Genomic DNA, 18,636 nt, shown 5'->3' on the forward strand with positions numbered 1-18,636 from the left:
AGATGGGGTCTGAAAGCCACTACTATAATAACAGGCCTGTGCTTCGAGGAGCCAACAGTAAAGAGCAGAATTGGTACAAATCAGCTGCAACTCTTAAACCCTTTTAAAAGGGGAACTGGATTAGGGGCTGGGAAAGGAAAGCAAGACCAAATAAATCAACAGACATATAATGGAACTGTAGCAGGCCCAGTGTGTGCACACAGAGAGTGAGCCCTTAAAAAATCAGCCACTACAGCACTGCAAAACTTTGCCACTCACACGTCAGCACTACCTTTCCCTAGTGGTCAGGACAAAGGCATTATACTGCCACGCAGGGCTTGGCCTATGCATCAAATACCTGTCATATGGTAGGAGATGCACCCTGTTACCAATTGTGTGATCTTCAGCAAGTTAGTTCACATTTCTGCATCTACACCCTATTTCCGTCAACAGAAATGCCACAGAGAATGCTCAGATGCTTCATGCATTATTGGTTATTGGTGGTAGGTGGATGGTTGGACTGGATGATCTTGTAGGTCTTTTCCAACCTAGCTAATTCTATGATTCTATGATTAAATGCTTGGAAAGTGTTTTAAGAACCTCAAAGCAAGGCTGCTATACAGCTTAACAGAACAGTCCAAAGTGTGCTTCCAAGGAAATCCATGCAATGTCAATAGCTTTGCCTTCAAGAACCATGCCATTCTGACAGAAAAAAAAAAAAAATCACTCAACCAGAATGTATTTTAGAGAAAGGAAAATGTCTGCAATTACAAAATCCATAATTCTGAGAAGGACATCCAAAAAACCTGCTGCCTGCCATACACTTTGGCACCTTTCTCTTGTCTCCTTCTGATCCACTCCTCCACATCACAAGTAAAAAATCCTTCAAATGAACTGTGGTAAGGCAGGTCTTTCAAGAAAAGAGTAAGCTGAGAAGAAGCTGATTTTCCATCCCATATGGTATACTCCATGTGATGAACAGTTGTCAAAATGAATTGTATTAAGTTTTATTAGAGTAAGAAGCTATTAACCAACACTGACATCATACCATGTTCTTCTGGGTACTTAAATTTTTTAGCTGAACTGAGCAAAGGAAATGTGGATTTACAGAGAAGATTGACTTATAAAACACCACCAACAGAAAAACAAGTGATCAATTCTATTATTATTTTCAAGTTCAGCCCTGCCCTTTTATCAGCACTGCATGAAGAAGTCTCACATCTATGGAGGCGAAAGGGAAACGTTTACTGTACACCCCAGTGCTACAAGTTCAGTATCAAGGCACAGACATCCTTTTTGGCTTTGACAAAGAACTGCTGAAATGCTGAGAAGTGCCTTTGAACAAGACAGCAGTGAGGATACAGTGTAGATTGTCTATGCATCACATACAGTCAGGGGAGATTGGTTTCTAGAGAATATTATGCTGGAAGGTAACTTTGAAAGAATGTCAAAGAATTCAGTCTCAGCAACACTCATAAATTTCCTAAGACTGATACAGAAGTGCTCCAAACATAGAAGATAATGTTATATTGCCAAAGGCATCGATAGCCAGATGTGGATCACCAGTAAGAGTAAAGCACTAATACTCATGCTTGTCATACAACTGTCTAGACATCAAAACATCATCAAATGTCTCTGTATCTAAAGCATCACACTATACACCAACAGGCAAAAAAACCTTTTAATTCATTAACTTATCAGATAGACTTTGGCTGAGCATCTTCTCCTGTAGTTTTAAGGATATCCAGTTTCAGTTCAGTTTTATCTTCCTGGAAGACACTCTACTACAAAAATGGTATTCTGACCACAAAAAAAAGAAAGCTAAAAAAGCAAAACATGGACGAGACTATCCAGGGAGGGGAGAGAAAAAAGCCTCCTTGTTCTTACTGCATAAACTTGTCAGGGCTGCAAAACAGAAGGAAGGATGCTGAGGGAAGGACTGAAGAAGGGGCTTAGAGGTAAAAGCAAAGGACTGCAGACCAGCAGAACTAAGTCCTACTACTTCCACCTTCGTATGAACTTGCTGTTTTTCCTGGCACAAACTGGGAGCTTTCCTACTTCAGTAAGCCTTGCAAAGACAACTATATGCTTTATAAATCATTGTGAACTTCATACAGTAAGAGAAGAAACTCAGAATTTCAGATGGAAAGCGCTAAACAACCAAAAAATTGCTTTGTTCAGGTATTTCCTTTCCTCAAGTAGTGAAGGGCTTGCTACGAAATAATGACATGTAGAAGCACTTCTTCCAAATAAGCATTTCTCATGAATGAATCATGGGTTTTCCCAACACTGTCATTAAAACTCTTTCAGACTTCTCTCAAGGGCTTTAAAGATGCTCATACAGCGTTTTATTTCTTCCCAGTGCAACTGCTGTCAGTCTCTCAATATTCTCTGAACTACTGCAAACATCGCTGAAAAATTACTTCTGTTAAGCATTTTGAGGCCAACTGCCAAGCCAAAAAGCCATGCAATTCACCCACAATTCTCTAAGACATCGTAGGAAAGCTGGAAGCCAGTGGAAGCAACAGAAAGAGAACTACAGGAGGCCAGGCTAAAGTTTGCCAGTAGCCCAATGGGAGAATAAGATGCATGCTTGAAATAAAACCACCTTAGATACTAGATCTGGGATTTTTTTTCTTTTTTTTAAAGATGCCTATTCCAATTTGAAATAAAAAAATGTAATTAAAACCGCATGCAAATGTTTTAGATGCCTCCATATTGCTCTACTTTGGTGTACTCTTATATACTATTTTGGGAGGCTTTAAAAGAACAATTGTATACAAAAGAATAAAAAAAGGAAAGCAAGAAAAGCCCTTAAAATAGTTATTTAGTGATTTAACTTTTCCTTTAGACACAAACTCTCTTAACGGTTTAGTGAGATAATGTTAAATTATCTGGTTTGCGCTCTAAGAAAGGAGTAATACAGACGTAATTAGCTGGCTGACAGGCAGCTCTAATCAAAGTCTCAGTGGTACCAAGCCCTGGAGCTACTGATCTTGAAAGACTCATGCAGACCATGTCCAAATCCTGTAATTGTTCAATGCACGAGTCCATGGTCAGCATCTGTGGGATGCTGAAATTGACTGGGCTACTATTAACTACAGTTAAAATTAGAGGCTATCAGTGACAAACAATAAATGGATGCGAGCATCCCCCACACAAACTGCATTACCGTACCTGACATTCCACATTGCAGTAAAAAGCCTGCTTACATCTTCCACACTTGGACAGTCCTTCTTTCCTTTAAAAGAAAACAGAAAGTTATTCTATTCTATAAAGCTCAATGAAATACAAATGTATCCTTCATCACCACTAGGGATGAATCTCTTACTGGAGGCTAATCTAGTAATCCCACAGATCATCTGAGAAGAGCATTGTACTGCATTTCACATTTCTGCATAACACTGTAACTACAGGTTGAACCCCAACTTCAGATGGCAGATGCTATTCTGATTTGTTTTGAGTTTCAAAAGGAAGTCTTTCTTAACACCTGTTATTATGCAAAAGCACTCTGTTGTCCTAAATTACAGGGTTGGGGAATGTTTTATTCTATGCTACTTGACAGACAACTTCATTTTTTGGTACTACAAGCTGCATGCTGATAGCTAACTTCTCCTTGTTTTCAGAACTTTCCTGTTGCTCTGCATACCTGCTCACCATTACTAACCTTTTCTTTCTGCTTTTCCAGTTCCACTGCTTCTCTGTCTGCTTCAGAAAGCACAATCATTGTTTTGTGAGTAATGACCTCTCAACACCAAGAAAATATGTTAAATTACTAAATACTCTTCCATCTCCTATCACCACACAGCCTCTTTATGTCCTGCTGTCCAGCACCTGCTGGATAGCTGTGTATCCTAAAATCACCTAAGGCTTGCACTCTCTGTTTAATATTTGTGTATATCCTAACAGAGGGATCTGACAAAATGAAGATCCTTTTCAGCTTCAACTTGCATGTGTTGTAGCAGGTCCTATCGACAACATAGCACGTGTTACTCAATGTGACATCTTGGTGAGACAGCAATACAGATCTCTCAGTGGTACCAAATGCTTTAAAATGTCTACACACTTGCCCCAGTACAAGTTGCAACAAAATTTGTCTTAAATTGTGGTAATAAGATGTACAGTGGAGTAAAACCAGAGTGAGTGTTGTCACAGAACACAGCAACGACGGGCATTTCACAGAGGTTGCTGGCACTGGGGGTCCATAAGGTCTTGAGGGTCTCAACATCCGTTGATCGTTTTTGCAAAGCTGACAGTGAAACACAAGCGTGTCAAGCTACCAACCACATTCTGCTTGCTGACAGCATGCCTCTCAAGTACAGCTGCGCATTTAAAGTAACAAATATTATCAGATGCAAAAACATATTTCTAGACTCCTTTTACTACAACAGTTTTATGATGGCACACCTAAGTTCCTCTTACCAAGACCAGGGCTGAACCCACAACCCTCCTAACACTGCAGTTTCAACAAATATAGTTCCAAACAAGGCCCTTTTTTGTAGTATGTACTAGTTTTGTTTCTAGTTAAGTGTTAGTGAAATGAGGAGCACATACAAAATGTTTCTGAGAAACAGCAGATCCAGGTACATCAGATCACACCAGATACAGCAAAGTTCTTTTTCCTTCCAGTGGAACCCCATTACTCTGGCGTGAAATGGGTTTTGGCCTGCTGCATTGTTACTACTATGGCACTGCATTCAGTGTATTTTCCTTGATCACTGTGCAGCCCCAGAACTCCATAGGAGAAGGCAGCATGGAGAATAAGCAGCATTTACATAGGCTGTTCCTGCTGATCATTAAAAGTTGTTCTATGAGAGACACCTGAATATTTTTAGGTCACTATTATCACCACAATATTACTTGATGACAACAGAGAATGGAAAGTATCCCGGAGAGGCTGTGGAATCTCCTTCTCTGGAGATATTCAAGACCCGCCTGGATGCCTTCCTGTGTAACCTACTCTGGGGAGCTTGCTTTGGCAGGGGGGTTGAACTGGATGATCTCCAGGTGCCCCTCCCAGCCCCTATGGTTCTGTGATCCCACACAGAGGGAAACTGTCTGGCTGTGACAGGCAGTCTGATTCTTCAACAAAAGGAAATTTATGGTTAAGCACAAGAAAAAAAAAAAAAAAACACACAAAACTTAAGGGCTGATACCTTTCTAATAATAACTCCAAACTCTCTTATTTTTTTTCTTTTTCCTCAGCAGCCTCTTGGAGAGGCAGGAGGGCAGCTGCACACAGCAGGAGGGTTGGACTCGATGATCCACACAGGTCCCTTCCAGCTCCTATGATTCTGTGACTCTGCAACTGCATGGAGCCATGGGATGCCAGGCGCAAGGCCTGCAGTCAGGGCAGCTTCGGAAGCACTCTGTGGAAGGAGCCCTCCGCATGCTGCCTGCACTCAGCCTTCCTAACAACACGGGAAGACCAAGGCTTTGGATGAAGAAGCAGAAGTATCCGGACAGGCCACGTGCACCATGGAAACGCAACATAGTGGTTTGGCAACCACAGGCCCTTCCTCCCCTGTCACCGCTTCATGAAAACGGGTGAATACTTCAGCACTACAAACCGACAGGGATGCAATTAAGCCTCCCGCAAGAAGCCACGCGTGCATCTGAGTGCCTGCAAGAGCGCGACGAACAGCCAAACCTTTCCCCCCCCAATTTCCTCCCCCGCAGCACTACCAACAGCGAATGCACGGGGGAGGCAGGTTTCCCCAAGCAACGCTGCCCGCGGAGCCTCCTTCCGCAGCCGCCACTCGCGGGGCCCACACCCACTGCGCAGCCCCAGGCCCGGCCCGGCTCCGCCGCTCCCCGGCCCGGCCCGCAGCCCTACCTGGCGAAGCAGCCGTCGCAGTGGCTGCCGCGCTCGCTGACGGTCAGCACGGCGGTGTAGGCCGGGCAGCTGAAGAGCAGCTCTCCCACAGCGTAGCGCCTCAGAGCCCTCAGCCCCCGGCCCTTGCCGGGACTGGCGAACCTCTCCAGGCCGCCGGGCTGCGGCACCGCCTCCGAGCGCATCCCTCTGCAGGCGAAGGGGCTTCACCGGCGGGGCCCCGGGTTCGCCGACAGGGCCCGGCCCTCCTAACACCGGCAGCGGGCGCCAGGGGAGCGCCTCCTCCGGCCGGCGGGGGATTGGCGCCGGGAGGGGCACCCGGGAAGCCGCCCTCACGCTGCGGAGGAGCGGCCGGACTGGGCGCTGCAGGAGCCGGTCCGGAGCCCCGCCGTGCGCTGGTGGCGGGGAGGGGGTCACGGCCACTCACGCGCAATGGAAGCCCTCAACCGCACGAGCAGGGAGTGCCCATGGAAAATAGGCTAACGCAGCCCGTGCCGCTGCTCGTATCTACAGCCACAGGGGGACCTCGAAAGACAAAACCCGCGGACACAAAGCCATGGGCAGCTGCTGTTCATATCGCTGAAGCTTCCTCCTAACTAGGGCGCAGTGTGAACCAGGTACTGTCTGCGTTCCCCCTGCACCCACCCTGGTTTATTTCACTGGGAAACGGCCAAGGGGCTGGTAGCGTGAGGTAGCAAGGCCACCAGTTGTGATCGGATGGGCAGGAGGTCACAAAAACAGCCAGAGATATGGCCTCGGCCTGTGCTAGGGCCTTGGCCTGTCCAATACTGTCACCCGTGGTTTGTGGCTCCCAAGTTAGGTTATGCTCTGGAGGGTGGAAAGCTGGCTGCCATCTCCTAAGGCTTCAGGGTAATATCCTGTTGTCTGAGCCAAAAAAAAAAAAAAAAAAATTCCTTCTGACGGAAAACTGTCATAATCAGGCAGCATAAAAGTGTTAGGATTCTCTTAATAATAAAGAAATCAAGCAGCAAGTAAAAGTTCCTGTTGATGTCATACTGTCTGAAAATGACATCAATGGCCATGTTGCAATTATAACAAAAGTTCTAACAGCAAAAAAAAAAAATCCTCTAAATTTATTCAAAATAATTACTATTTTAGAATTATTAAGACTAGATATGCTGTCTGCAGCTCTTCTACAAAGATAGGCTGAGGGAGCTGGGCTTGTTCAGCTTGATGAAGAAGGTCTCAGGTGAAACTTCACTGTGGCCTTCCAGTACTTAAAGAGAGCTTAAAAATAGGAGGGAAATCAAATTTTTACGCAGGTAATAGTGATAGGACAGGGATGAATAGTTTTAAATGAAAAGAGAGGAAATTTAGATTAGATGTCAGGGGGAAATTTATCACTGAGAGGATGGTGAGGCATTGGCACAGGCTGCCCAGAGAGTTTGTGTGTGCCCCATCCCTGGAAGCGCTCAAGGCCAGGCTGGATGGGGCCCTGGGCAGCCTGAGCTGAAGGGTGGGAGGTTTGAACTGGATGATCTTTAAGGTCCCTTCCGACCCAAGCCATTCTATGATTCCACAATTCTACGATGCTTTGATTCTAATAAAATTATCACAGCTTTGCGCACAAGTCTTTTGCCTACAATTATCAGTTGTACAACACCCTGCTATAACACTGAGAAAACATTCCTGTCAAAATTATGAGTAAAGCACTGAAGTGAATGAAAGTATTTCTGGTGCCACTTGCCGTTCATGAGCAGTGTAGAGCTATGTAAACTTCCAGAGGATGTAATCTCTGCTATTAGTATCTATGTATTTAGTCTTGCGTTAGATTATTTGTACAGTAAGTTTTTGGCAAGCTACTTTTTGACTAAACACACAAGTTGGAACCTGAGGTGCAACATTTCCACAAGAAAGTAAAGCTGCAAAATGGAAAGAGAAGAGGAATGCTGTAGAAGCAAATATGAAATAAATTTTCTTGTAGAAGTGCTCTGACAACGTCCCTACACAGGTGTAGCTACGTCTGCCTTAGCCCTCTCACATTTTTGGCTGGGAGGCACATTGCCTGTTGCATGAGCTCAGCTACTTGTAGGGTCACCCAGAGAATCAGAATCTGGAAATGCTGTGGTGTAAGGGATGAAATGCAACATAGCAAAACAATTACAGCCATTGCTAAACCGATGCATTCTTACGGGTCAGCATTATGTGAATTAGTTAAAACATCACCTTTTTACAAGGAAAGGGTGAGCAGTGAAAATGGGTTCAATAACTGAAAGACAGTCCATCATCCTCTACCACTGGGCTAAATGTTAATCATGACCCATTGCAGATTTGTGGATGTCAGGCATGGAATAGTGTATCCAGTTGGAGTAATAACAGCAGCACCTAAATGACTAACCAACCACCACATCATGTGAGCCAGGGCTGCTATTTACACCTAGTATCCCAGATCAGTATGTCTCATGGTTGTCTAGTTCAAAGGTCTGGACTCTTAATTACAGGCACTTCTACAACTAAGTGTATTTAAAAATAATAATCGATAATGTATTCACTTTATGAATGAATAAGCATTAACTGGGAAACTGCCCTTGTGTTCAATCCAGTTTGATTAATGGATGGCTCAATTATAGATAGACAAGTAGTGTCACAGCTTATAAAGCCATCTACTCTGACTTCTTGTACTGCACATGCTACTGAATTCTTGAATTAATTCCTACTGGAAGTAGACCAAAACTTGTAGGAAACACCCAGTCTTGATTTTAAAGTATCCTTAATATGTGCTTTTTTCTGAAATGGTATTAAACATGTTTGCCTTATTTCTCCCATAAATGTGCCCAGTTTCCTTTTCAGCTGATGAATCTTGTTATAACATTGAAAACTATTTTGAAAAGTTCTCATTTTTTTTCTCTCTACTTTAGTATTTGTAGCCACTGGTAAAATGAAAGAATCCAGTATTTACTTCTGAAATCATAGCGTTATGCTCTTCAGTAATGGAATCCTTGTCACACTGAAGTCAAATTCCCACCTCCTTTAATGAAATCGGGGTTTGATTTCTGTTTCAAATAACATCGTGTCCAAATAAAAGAGGTCTAAAAATTCATACACATTATCAGATTACTTCTGTACCATACCTTGTGCTAGATCATAGGCTTCTCAAAAATACTTTAGGTTCACTAATTAGAAGCTTGTGAGGAGATTTCTTTTTGGGGGAACCAGCTGGGATGATGGCAAATGTTATCATGCTCCTGTTCCACATTATCACCCTTGTTGAACAGCTGAAAATTTGATTATGCCTCAGGTAATGAGGAAAAATTTGAATTTTAGTCACTTTCTTTTTTAATAAACAGTCATTTAGTTTTAAAAACAAAAATAATAATTTACTAAATAGGCTTTATTCCACTCTGAAAAACATAGCTTTCTAGGAGATAATGCAGGAATTAATCCACAAGAGGGAAATTCACCAGCAGCCCATAGCCCCATCCAAACCCTCCTGGAGAAATTCAACCAGCTGCCGGCAAAGCTTTTAACTTACTTTGGAGGTTTTCAAGAAATAAAACTGGTTTGATAAGTTATTAATGAAATCAGTTTTGTAACTACTTTGGTAGTATATTTGTCCCATCCTCCTTTAATTTTCTATATTTATACAAGAACTTTAAATAAAACATAGTGTGTTGGCTCTACGTATTTTATTTGTGCGTGTGTTCATCAGAGAATCTGAACACGGATTTTAATGAATCCATTAGGGTGCCTAAATAAATACTGTGCATTGTAAACCACAGACTTGTTAATCAGTTTATGAAGATTCTCACAGCTTTCTTCATATAAACTGTGCATGCAACTGCTGAATAAAGAGCCAAAAGAGCAAGATTTAATCAGCCCAAAGACAACTGGAGTGCTCTCAGTTCCCACTGCCACTGCGAGACGTGGGGAGGATCCTGCACCCTGGCAGGACTGGGTGATGAAATGATGTATTACTGAATGATACCTCACATCTGCAGAGACTTAAACTCCTTATCCCCTCCACCTTTTTTTAGCTTCCATTTCGTGTGCTTTAAATATGAAAGATGTCAGCTCATGAAAGGATATGAAGTAGGGTATGGGTTTAAGAAAGTCAAGAACAAAGTGTCGTGTCTGGTCTTTGAATTTCTTAAAATTAAGGAGTCTTTAGAAGCAGAGCTGTTCACCTTCACTCACAACCTTGGAACTGCTCTATGGAAAACTGTAAGCATTTGACAGGCAAAGATCTTTCCCCGTTAGTCACTTTTAGTTAGGTTTAATACTTAATCTTCCAGAAATGGTACTGCTAACCCACAGATGGCATTCTCCAGGACGTGCTGCCCATCCTGTGCTGAAAGCTGTCTTTTCGCGTTACGTGTCACCACAGACTTTAGCCAGAAAGGTTTTGAACTTGGGAGCAGAGCAGGGAGTCGGTGCTACAGTCACAGGGCCCCCAGCAAACCATGGGGTGAATGTGAAACAAACACTGAAATCAGCTGCAGGGGAGGTGCAAGGAATAGCATAGGCCATCAGCCTGTGGGGAGAGAAAGGACAAAGGAAAATGCACACTATTCTGTGTTTAATGCAATTGTTTCCAGAGAGATCTGGTTTACTAACCTTGTCTTTCTTTATTTTCTTCCCTGAAACTCATTGTTACTCTCAGCTGGCTAGTGCAGGTTCTGACAGCAGTGGAGCTGGGGCAGCTGAAACCTGTCCCGTGTTGCTGGCTGAGCAACAAAACCAGCCTCAGCTGCTTTAGTAGGCTTTGTGGCTCACTCCAAACTCTGTCTTGCTGCAGCTAGGCAGCTACTCCTGGACTCTCAGCAATTTAAGGGTGGTTTGGGGTCAGGGAACTGCATCTTTTCAGCAGGTGAGTACAGGTCTGTATTATTCTTTGCAAAGCAGAGATTAAGTGTGAAGGTAAAAACTCAGCAGGAGCTGGGATGTGCTGCCTTTCAATAGAGGAAAAGTGCAGTAAATCACTTTTATGAAATAACCTACAAGGTGGGAGATCAGGGGTGAAAGTGAGCTCATGTTTGGTAGGACCGCCAGCATGGCATGTCGCCGGTGTGGCTTCCAGCTGTAGAGGGGCCTGAGCATTACATTGGAAACCTGTCCTGCTGTTGTATCCCACATCTGTGCCATGGGTGGTTGACACGTTGACAGAATTGACAATGCCCAATATTGATGCACAGACAAAGCGTCCTAGACATGCCCTGGCTCTGCTGATAGTCAGTTCCCAAGAAAAAAGGGTTGGTGGAAACGGATGAGCAGGGCAACCCCATAGAGGTGTCCATCTCTTCCCTTTAGAGAAGTGTATGCTGGTGAAAGAACCAGAGATCTAGAAAGTGTTCTTCCAGGTTTTTTTCATGAAGGGAGAAAATTCTTCTCAGATCCCCTCAACTTTATTAACATCCCTATTGCAAGTCAGTACTTTACAGGGGAGAGCATGGACCTAGAAAAAGTAAATATTCAAATTTCTGCCTAGTATAGGGAAGCGATTTGCCTGCATTAAATATATTTTAATTCACTCACTTGAAGTTTACAAGCATTTTCAGTGTGTCATTAGAGAAAGCCTATGCACAAATTTCCGAAGACAAACAATGACAGGAGCACAAATGTGTTCTCAGGAACATATCATGATGACAGAACTGGATGACTGTGGGGAACAGGCAAGGGCAGTTGTTAGGTGTGAATGTGACACTCAACACTCAGATGCTTGCAGTTCACAATTTGCTTTTATCAGAATCAGCAACCTCACAGTTGCCATTGTGCGTTAACTCCAGCCTGCCCCTGGCAGACCTGCATTAACCTTTGCTTATGGAGCCACGGCAGGACTCAAACAAATAAAAAAATATATCATGTCAGATTCTCCACTGGTGTAAATCAGCATCTTGCTGCTGACTTTGAAGGAGCGACACCTGCTCTCTGAAGCTGAGGATCTTACCCCAAGCATCATTAAGTTGTCACATTCTTCCCCTGCGTCTCCTTTTGTTGTCTAGCTGCAACTTTCCTGTGTTGAAGACTGAAATAGAGTCTTTGATCCTCTGATAACTCCTTGAGACTCCCTCTCTCTCCAAGATAATTGGCCAAGACATTTCCTGAGTTATCCAGGGTCATCGTATCTGACCTTTCACTTGGAGAGAGATTACAGGCAAGGAAAAAGTCTTGGAGCTTTCACAGATGCAGATGCCCTACACAAGAACTGCCATGTGCAGTAGGTCAGGCTCCCCTCCTGGCATGAGGGATAGCCCATCACTTAACCTATCCTGTGACTGATGAGCAAACAGAAATCCTTCAGGGTGCCCTGGGCCCTCAGACAGAGAAAGACTGTGTTCTGCTTTTGTCCCAGCTTACTGGGAGTACTGGAAAAGGAGAGAGGGCAAGCTGCTTTTCTGCTTAGCAAGATACTTACACAGTATAATCAGGACATGTCTCAGTATTCACAAAAGTTCTCATGGCAAAGCACTTTCTTCAGTTCTACATGTTTGTAATTATTTTCCAAATCTCTGATTTTTTTTCCAACTTCATTAAAACATGTGATCACTGAAAATACGCGTTGTTTCATTAACTGCACCAATGCAATTTAAGCATATAACATCACTTCCATAAATGCATTACTTACTTTTCTATTTAAATGTGCAGATTGCATTCATAGTACAATCAGCAGGGATTTATATTTACCTCAACAACAGAAAGTTCAAGGTGCCAGACCTAAGACTGACTCCTCTGCAGTCTTCTTAAAAAGGTTTTTATTCAGCAATGGCTTCCCAGGGATAAGTCATTTCTGAGATTTGTCGCTTAACAAGAACACTGATCCACTAGTAGATATTTCACCAGGACTGCACAAAATATGATTTTCTTAAAAAATCAGAATGTTTTTCAAAATTAACTTACAAATGTCTCAGTATATTGCACTGAAGCAATTACCTTTTCAGCCAAATTTGTAATCTTATCAGGTTTGTCTGACAAGACCTATTTTCCATAAAGCCATGCTGACTGGCATTAATTACTTCCTGTCCTTTCATTCTTTATCAGTTAAATCCCATATTCTATTATTCCCTCCTCACTTCCCCTCTAGTTTGATGTTAGGTTAGCTGGCATTTATTTACCAAGGTCATCATGTTCGTCCTTGCTGAATACTGGCAAAACATCAGTCTTCTTCCACTCTTCTGGAATTTCCATATTATTTCAAGACCCATTAAAAATTAACGCATGGAAGCAAGAATCTCCTTCACCAACTATTTGAGACTCCTCAGGTGCAAGTTATCTGGGCCTGATGAATTACAGGTTTTTATCACAAGTAGATGTTTAACATCCTATTTGGTTACTAATGGACTGAAAAAGGCTTCAGCTGCTCGATATGATACTGCTGTCATCCTACTTTCTCCAAACAGAGTATGGATGTGTTTACTGAATATGGCTTTCTTCATTATTAATGATTTTACCTTCTAGTAGCTGTCTGACTTCATTGCTGGTACTTATTCTGTGTATAATGCATTTCAAATACTCTGTGTGTGTGTGTGTCCTTTTCCTGTCCCATTGGGCATGCAGATATCTTAAGATTCTTTTTTCTATTTGGCATAATTCTTCTTTTTCTTCCCTTTGCTGTAAGCTGCTATTCTAATTCCCTGCCTCCTACAAAATGAAGTAATGGCTGGGAATAGAGAGAAGGGGAAGGAAAGAGTTCATCCTTCTGCTATCTTCAGGTGTCTTTACTTATAACTAATGCTGTTCTTATCTTCTTATTGTCCCAGTTTAACATCATGAATGATTTGACTGTGCCCAGTGCACTACAATGCCTTGAGTGGATGGCTTCTGGAAACCAAAGAGCCTTCTATAAGAAGAAATAATACCAGCCTCCTCTTACTCCCCTTTCTGCTGTTCTCTGTTGACCAAAGGGCCCATCTTTTTGGAGGCTAATTCACATCCGTGCAGTTGGTGGTTTCTCTGTCAACCGATCTTCTCCCTTTCCTTCTGTGACCACTTTTCTATATGGAGGAAAGCAGCAAATGAACATGCTTTTACGAAGTGCCTCCATCCACCATCAGATGACAGGCACTTTTATTTCTTGTAAGATTAAATCTGGTCTCGTAGAGCACTAAATATTTGTGAATTACTCCATTCTGAGGGCCATCACGCTGATGATGTGGGGGCATCAGCCTCTTCTGGTGGAGGCTGGCCTTTTCTCCCAGGTAACTAGTGATAGGATGAGCAGTAATGGCCTTAAGTTGTGCCAGGAAAGGTTCTGGTTGGATATTAGGAAAAATTTATTCTCAGAAAGAGCAGTGAGGCACTGGAGCAGGTTGCCCAGGGAGGTGGTGGAATCACCATCCCTGAAGGTGTTCAAGAAATGTGTAGATGTGGCACTGAAGGACATGGTCAGTGGGCATGGTGGGGATGGATTGGGGTTGGACTAGATGATCTTAGTGGTCTTTTCCAACCTTAATGATTATATGATTCTATAATTGTATTCTATGACAGCAGCTTGAATGCCTCCAGATGTGCTTATATGGCAATGCAGTGCGCTCCCAGCTGTGCTTTTAATACCAGCACAAGCCATGGGTACAGCATTTCAAAGGGAAGCCGAAAGTAGAGTATTTCTATTACAATCAATAACCTGAGGAATTCTGACTCCTTGCAAGAATATTTTTGGTGATGGTTTTTCTTGTTTGGGATCCTTTCTGCTTAGCGGGAAAGGGAAAAAAATATAGTCAAAGGCTGAGAGCTTTACTTTGAATGAAAGTAGGTCTGTGCCTATTTTAGGATAAGAGGAAGGTAGCTATTAGGGCAGGTACAATGTTACATTTACATTTACTGAAATAGTTATGTAAAAGAAAAAGCTGCATCTCAACCATGTGTTTAAAATCCTTCAAAATGTGTTTAAATGCTGCTAGGCACATCTGTACTACTTCCAGGAGAGGACCAGATGTGTCCCTAACCTTGATGGGACAGGTGTTGCCAGGCTCACATCCCCACTGTGCAGGCCTAATGCCCTTTGCAGTGTCTCCTGTGCCTTTTGGGTTAGGAGAGCACTCCTAGCCTGCAGGGTTTGTGCAATGTGTGGCCCCTAGCTTGCAGATCCTTAGGTGCCATTTCCACAGATCAAAATGCAGAAAGCCTAGGAAGGTGTGTGGGGGGCTTGGACATTACTGGGATGGGGAAGGGGTGTAATATGATGTGGTCTCATCCATGCTGCCTTTAGGGATGCTTTCTGGAGCAAACTGTCTGACAAAATGTCAGGGCTTGCTTTTGGGGAGGTATCTAGTGCAGTCCAGAGCAAAACCAGGGAATTATGCTGTTTGGCACTGTGGAGACATACACCAGGAATGTACCTTAGGTGCAGAGCAACTGCATTCTAGAGAAAAGCTCACTTTTTTTGCCCATTATCAATATATATTAGCTTTCAGAGCTAAGAGAGTGGCAATGACAGTAATAATTATAGTGCTCAGACTAGGGGAACATTTACCTTCAAACAGTGGCAGGCCTGCTGGTTTCTGTCACTGAGAAGTCTGTGAAAGTGGTGAGATAGGAAGGCTACTTGTGAATGGGAGGGAGATGACAGGCTCCATGTGTGCGGATGGGGCATCTGGACTGCCTATAATAAATGGACTGTAGGGCCCAAGCATGTAGAAAGGACCTGAAGAGTAGACATGAATGACCAGATGGAAAAGCAGATGTTCTTTAAGAAAACAGTTGGGAAAATCTCAGGATGTAACAGACGAAACCAGGCAGCTCAGCAACAAATCTGATTAATATAACAGTTTAGTATTTAGTGCAAATATACAATGGAAATAAAAATATATTCTTTTGATTTCTCTTAATCGGTTTCCTGAAAACAATAAAATTAGAACCAAGAGCAAATAGATAAATATATTAACCATAAATTATGTCCTAGCTAATGACCATATTAACAGCAACTCAGGATATCTACTAACACTAGAAAACGAGAAACAGAAATCAACATCTCCAAGGTTTAATGATACCTTCCCTGCACTGCTTGAAGAGAGATGCTTGTATTTACTTCAAGAAATACCTTAAAAGATCAAAGAAATGATAAAGAAGAGATGTCACATCAAGACTACAGAATTAACAGTTGAATATTATGTTTAGCTGGACCCGTAGTACCAACTTCAGCAAACACACTCGCAACATGGATGAGAATCAACTGCTCACAGCAGCGTGGGAAACAGTGTTGAAATCACAGTTCATCAGTTCCAAACACCTTCAGAGAAAATCCACAGAGGAAGAACTTTCTTAAAGGAAAGAAAGAAAATGAGTCATTTCAAAGCTGCTTCTCATGGGAGTTACATAAAAAAAATGAAAAATAAATACTCAAAAATATGCAGAAACTAGATGAATTGAAGCAGTCATGAAAGACTTAAGACAAGATACCATTGTAGTCTCAGGAATGAAATAAAGATTTGATAATAAAACTAAATGGATACATTACCCACATAAAAAATTTGACAGTTTGAACTTATCCCTTTATATAACATCTGATGAAATATTTCCTGAGAAGATGGATTCTTTGGATGGTATTGAATTGTGATTCATGTATTCAGAGCTCCTTTTACACCATCAAAGGTATCCTTATAAACAAAAAAGCTCTTGGTGAGTCAAAATTGACACAAATTAGTTGCTTGTCACATGAAGTTAGTGTTCTCAAAGAGGGCGGCTGTATATTTTATTTTTTCTGTGAGTCATTTTAAAGGCATCTTGACTTCAGCTAACCTCCTTGGGGCCACTTGTCCTCAGTCTGCAAAAGCTGGCACGTACATTCCTTCTGTCAGGAATCAATGATTGAAAACATTTAGCTGAAACTGATAAATCCTCCCACTTTGCTTAATGCTTCCATCTCCTGTCTCTTTTTAAGATTTAAACATTGATACTCAATAAAATTTATAGAAGAGGAAGAAAGAAACAAGAGACTGTAGGACCTTCACTGGTTCAACAGCTTCTATGTATTTCTCAGTATACTTGGACTTCATAGGTGTTCAGATTGCTTATTTCAGTTACTACTACTGTAAATACAAAAATTAAATATATTTGCATATTTTTTTAAAGAGCAATGAAATATTTGAATCTATTTCTTAACCAGTGGTTCTTTAGTCACTGTAATCTATATCGCTTGTTATGAGGTCATATGGAATTTCTTGCAGCCCACTTCACTTTGAACAGCATATTTGAAGGTAATTTCATGTTTGAAGCTCTAACCATGATAAGCAGGAACTAGTGAATTTGATATTAATGCAGTTAGTTAGGTGCCACTGCTCCAATGCATTTTAAATGAACTTGGCCTCTGATTATTAGCCGTACAGCAGTTAGATCTATCAACGGGGAATCACCAGTTTCTGGTTGTAAGGGTATGGGATCATAGTAATCTTCGGTTTCAGCGCCCCCTGTTGAGCCTTAGGATGGGGAACGGGAGCTGAGCCTTTTGCTGAGACGAGTTAGACGCTGGGTAGGAACAAACGGTGAAAATTTTGACTGATAGGAGGGGAACGAAGAGATGACAACAAAAATACCTTAAAATCTGGTTAGTCAGCCCTGAAATACCTGCTGTCTTTGTGTCTATTGCCACTACAAATATTAAGTAGCTCATGTTGTTTAAATCAACCGTGAAGACAGCTATCACTGCAGAGGGACATATACATCCATGAATTACATCATAATTGTAGGGTTAAGATGTGACAAACACTTTCTAAAGTTTTTTTTTTTTTGTTTATCTGAGGAGATAAATTGTCCTTTGCATAACTTACTCCATCCTGCAATGTTATTTCCTGGAAGGACAATCATAAATGAAGGTTCCTGTAAACATTTGTGATTTGAGCTTTGCTTCAAAATTATAATGTAAATGCTTGAAAACTCATTTTTCCTCCTTTCACACTGGTGTTTCTTCAGAGGGCAATTTAAAATGGGAAGACAGTTGCTACTTACATTGTCTGTTTTTGACGGTTTGTTTACCATTTTACTTAGTTTACTAGCCCAAACAGTAACACCTTTGCCATATATAGCAGCACAACTAAAATCAAAGAGTGGCAAGATGTAAGCGTTGAAATGTGTATCTCTATGCTCATTTTGCTATATTTCAAGGAAAATGGAGAGGGAAGGAAGGGGTCTGTTGAAAGATAGATAGGTGTTTTAGGAGAAGTTCCAGATAACATAATTGGAATAGAAACAAGGGGGTCCTACAGAAATGTAACAGAACACTGCAGAAATTAGAAATTACTCTAAAACCTGTGGAGCATCACATCTTTTATATGATTTTTGAACCATTGTATAGAATTTAATAGCAGAGGTATCTGAGGTATAGGAAGGTACAGGGGGAAAAAAGCTACAGAAATCTCATCATTTTGTGTTAAATTCTGCAGGATTTTTTCCATAAGGGCTGGACTGCTTCTAAGATGTATCCTGTGTGTATTTATTCTTTACTCCTGTGGCGAGCTGAACTTTGGTTTTAGTCTGCATCACATTCTGAACATGCGAGTAGCCTTTTGTGGGTAGAAAAGAAGACAGTTCTCTCATTAATCTGCAGGTTCGTGTGGAAGTCTATGCTGTCTTAAACTTCATTGGCAGGTCACCATCCAGCTGCATGAGCCATTGTGTTTGAGTTTTAAACAGGAATGTACAATAGGCTCTGTACCTTCTGGAGTAAAATGTACACAGAAAATTGCATACGACTTCCATCAGCAACTGAGGTTTTGTATTATTTCAATGGACTGAGGCCCCTTTTTCAGTGCATCAGGGAGCTGAGAAAGTGTACACAAAGGACTGTATAACAGCATCCTTTCCTTTCCTGACTTGGTAGAAATGAGAGAAGGACCTTTTTTTTTTTTTTTTTTTTTTTTCAGTGAGATCCGAGG

General features: G+C 41.9%; 2 protein-coding genes across 6 annotated transcripts in view; one reads left to right on the forward strand and one right to left on the reverse strand.

Annotated features, from left to right (window-relative positions):
- Positions 1–6,034, reverse strand: part of SMYD2 (SET and MYND domain containing 2) — a 68,622-nt gene extending 62,588 nt beyond the window's left edge. For all 4 annotated transcript variants that reach the window (XR_002436798.1, XR_002436797.1, XR_002436796.1 and 1 more), the window contains exons 1-2: positions 5,816–6,034; positions 3,157–3,220 (exon numbers count right to left, since the gene is read on the reverse strand). Coding sequence is in view for 1 of the 4 variants with exons in the window: in XM_021391510.1 (XP_021247185.1) it covers positions 3,157–3,220; positions 5,816–5,997 (246 nt within the window). In the remaining 3 variants the exon portion in view is untranslated. The remainder of the gene's footprint in view (positions 1–3,156; positions 3,221–5,815) is intronic.
- Positions 6,287–18,636, forward strand: part of LOC110396135 — a 115,368-nt gene continuing 103,018 nt past the window's right edge. For both annotated transcript variants that reach the window (XR_002436799.1, XR_002436800.1), the window contains exon 1: positions 6,287–6,429. The gene's annotated coding sequence lies outside the window, so the exon portion shown is untranslated. The remainder of the gene's footprint in view (positions 6,430–18,636) is intronic.

Source organism: Numida meleagris, chromosome 3 (genome assembly GCF_002078875.1).
Source record: "Numida meleagris isolate 19003 breed g44 Domestic line chromosome 3, NumMel1.0, whole genome shotgun sequence".
NCBI lineage: Eukaryota > Metazoa > Chordata > Aves > Galliformes > Numididae > Numida > Numida meleagris.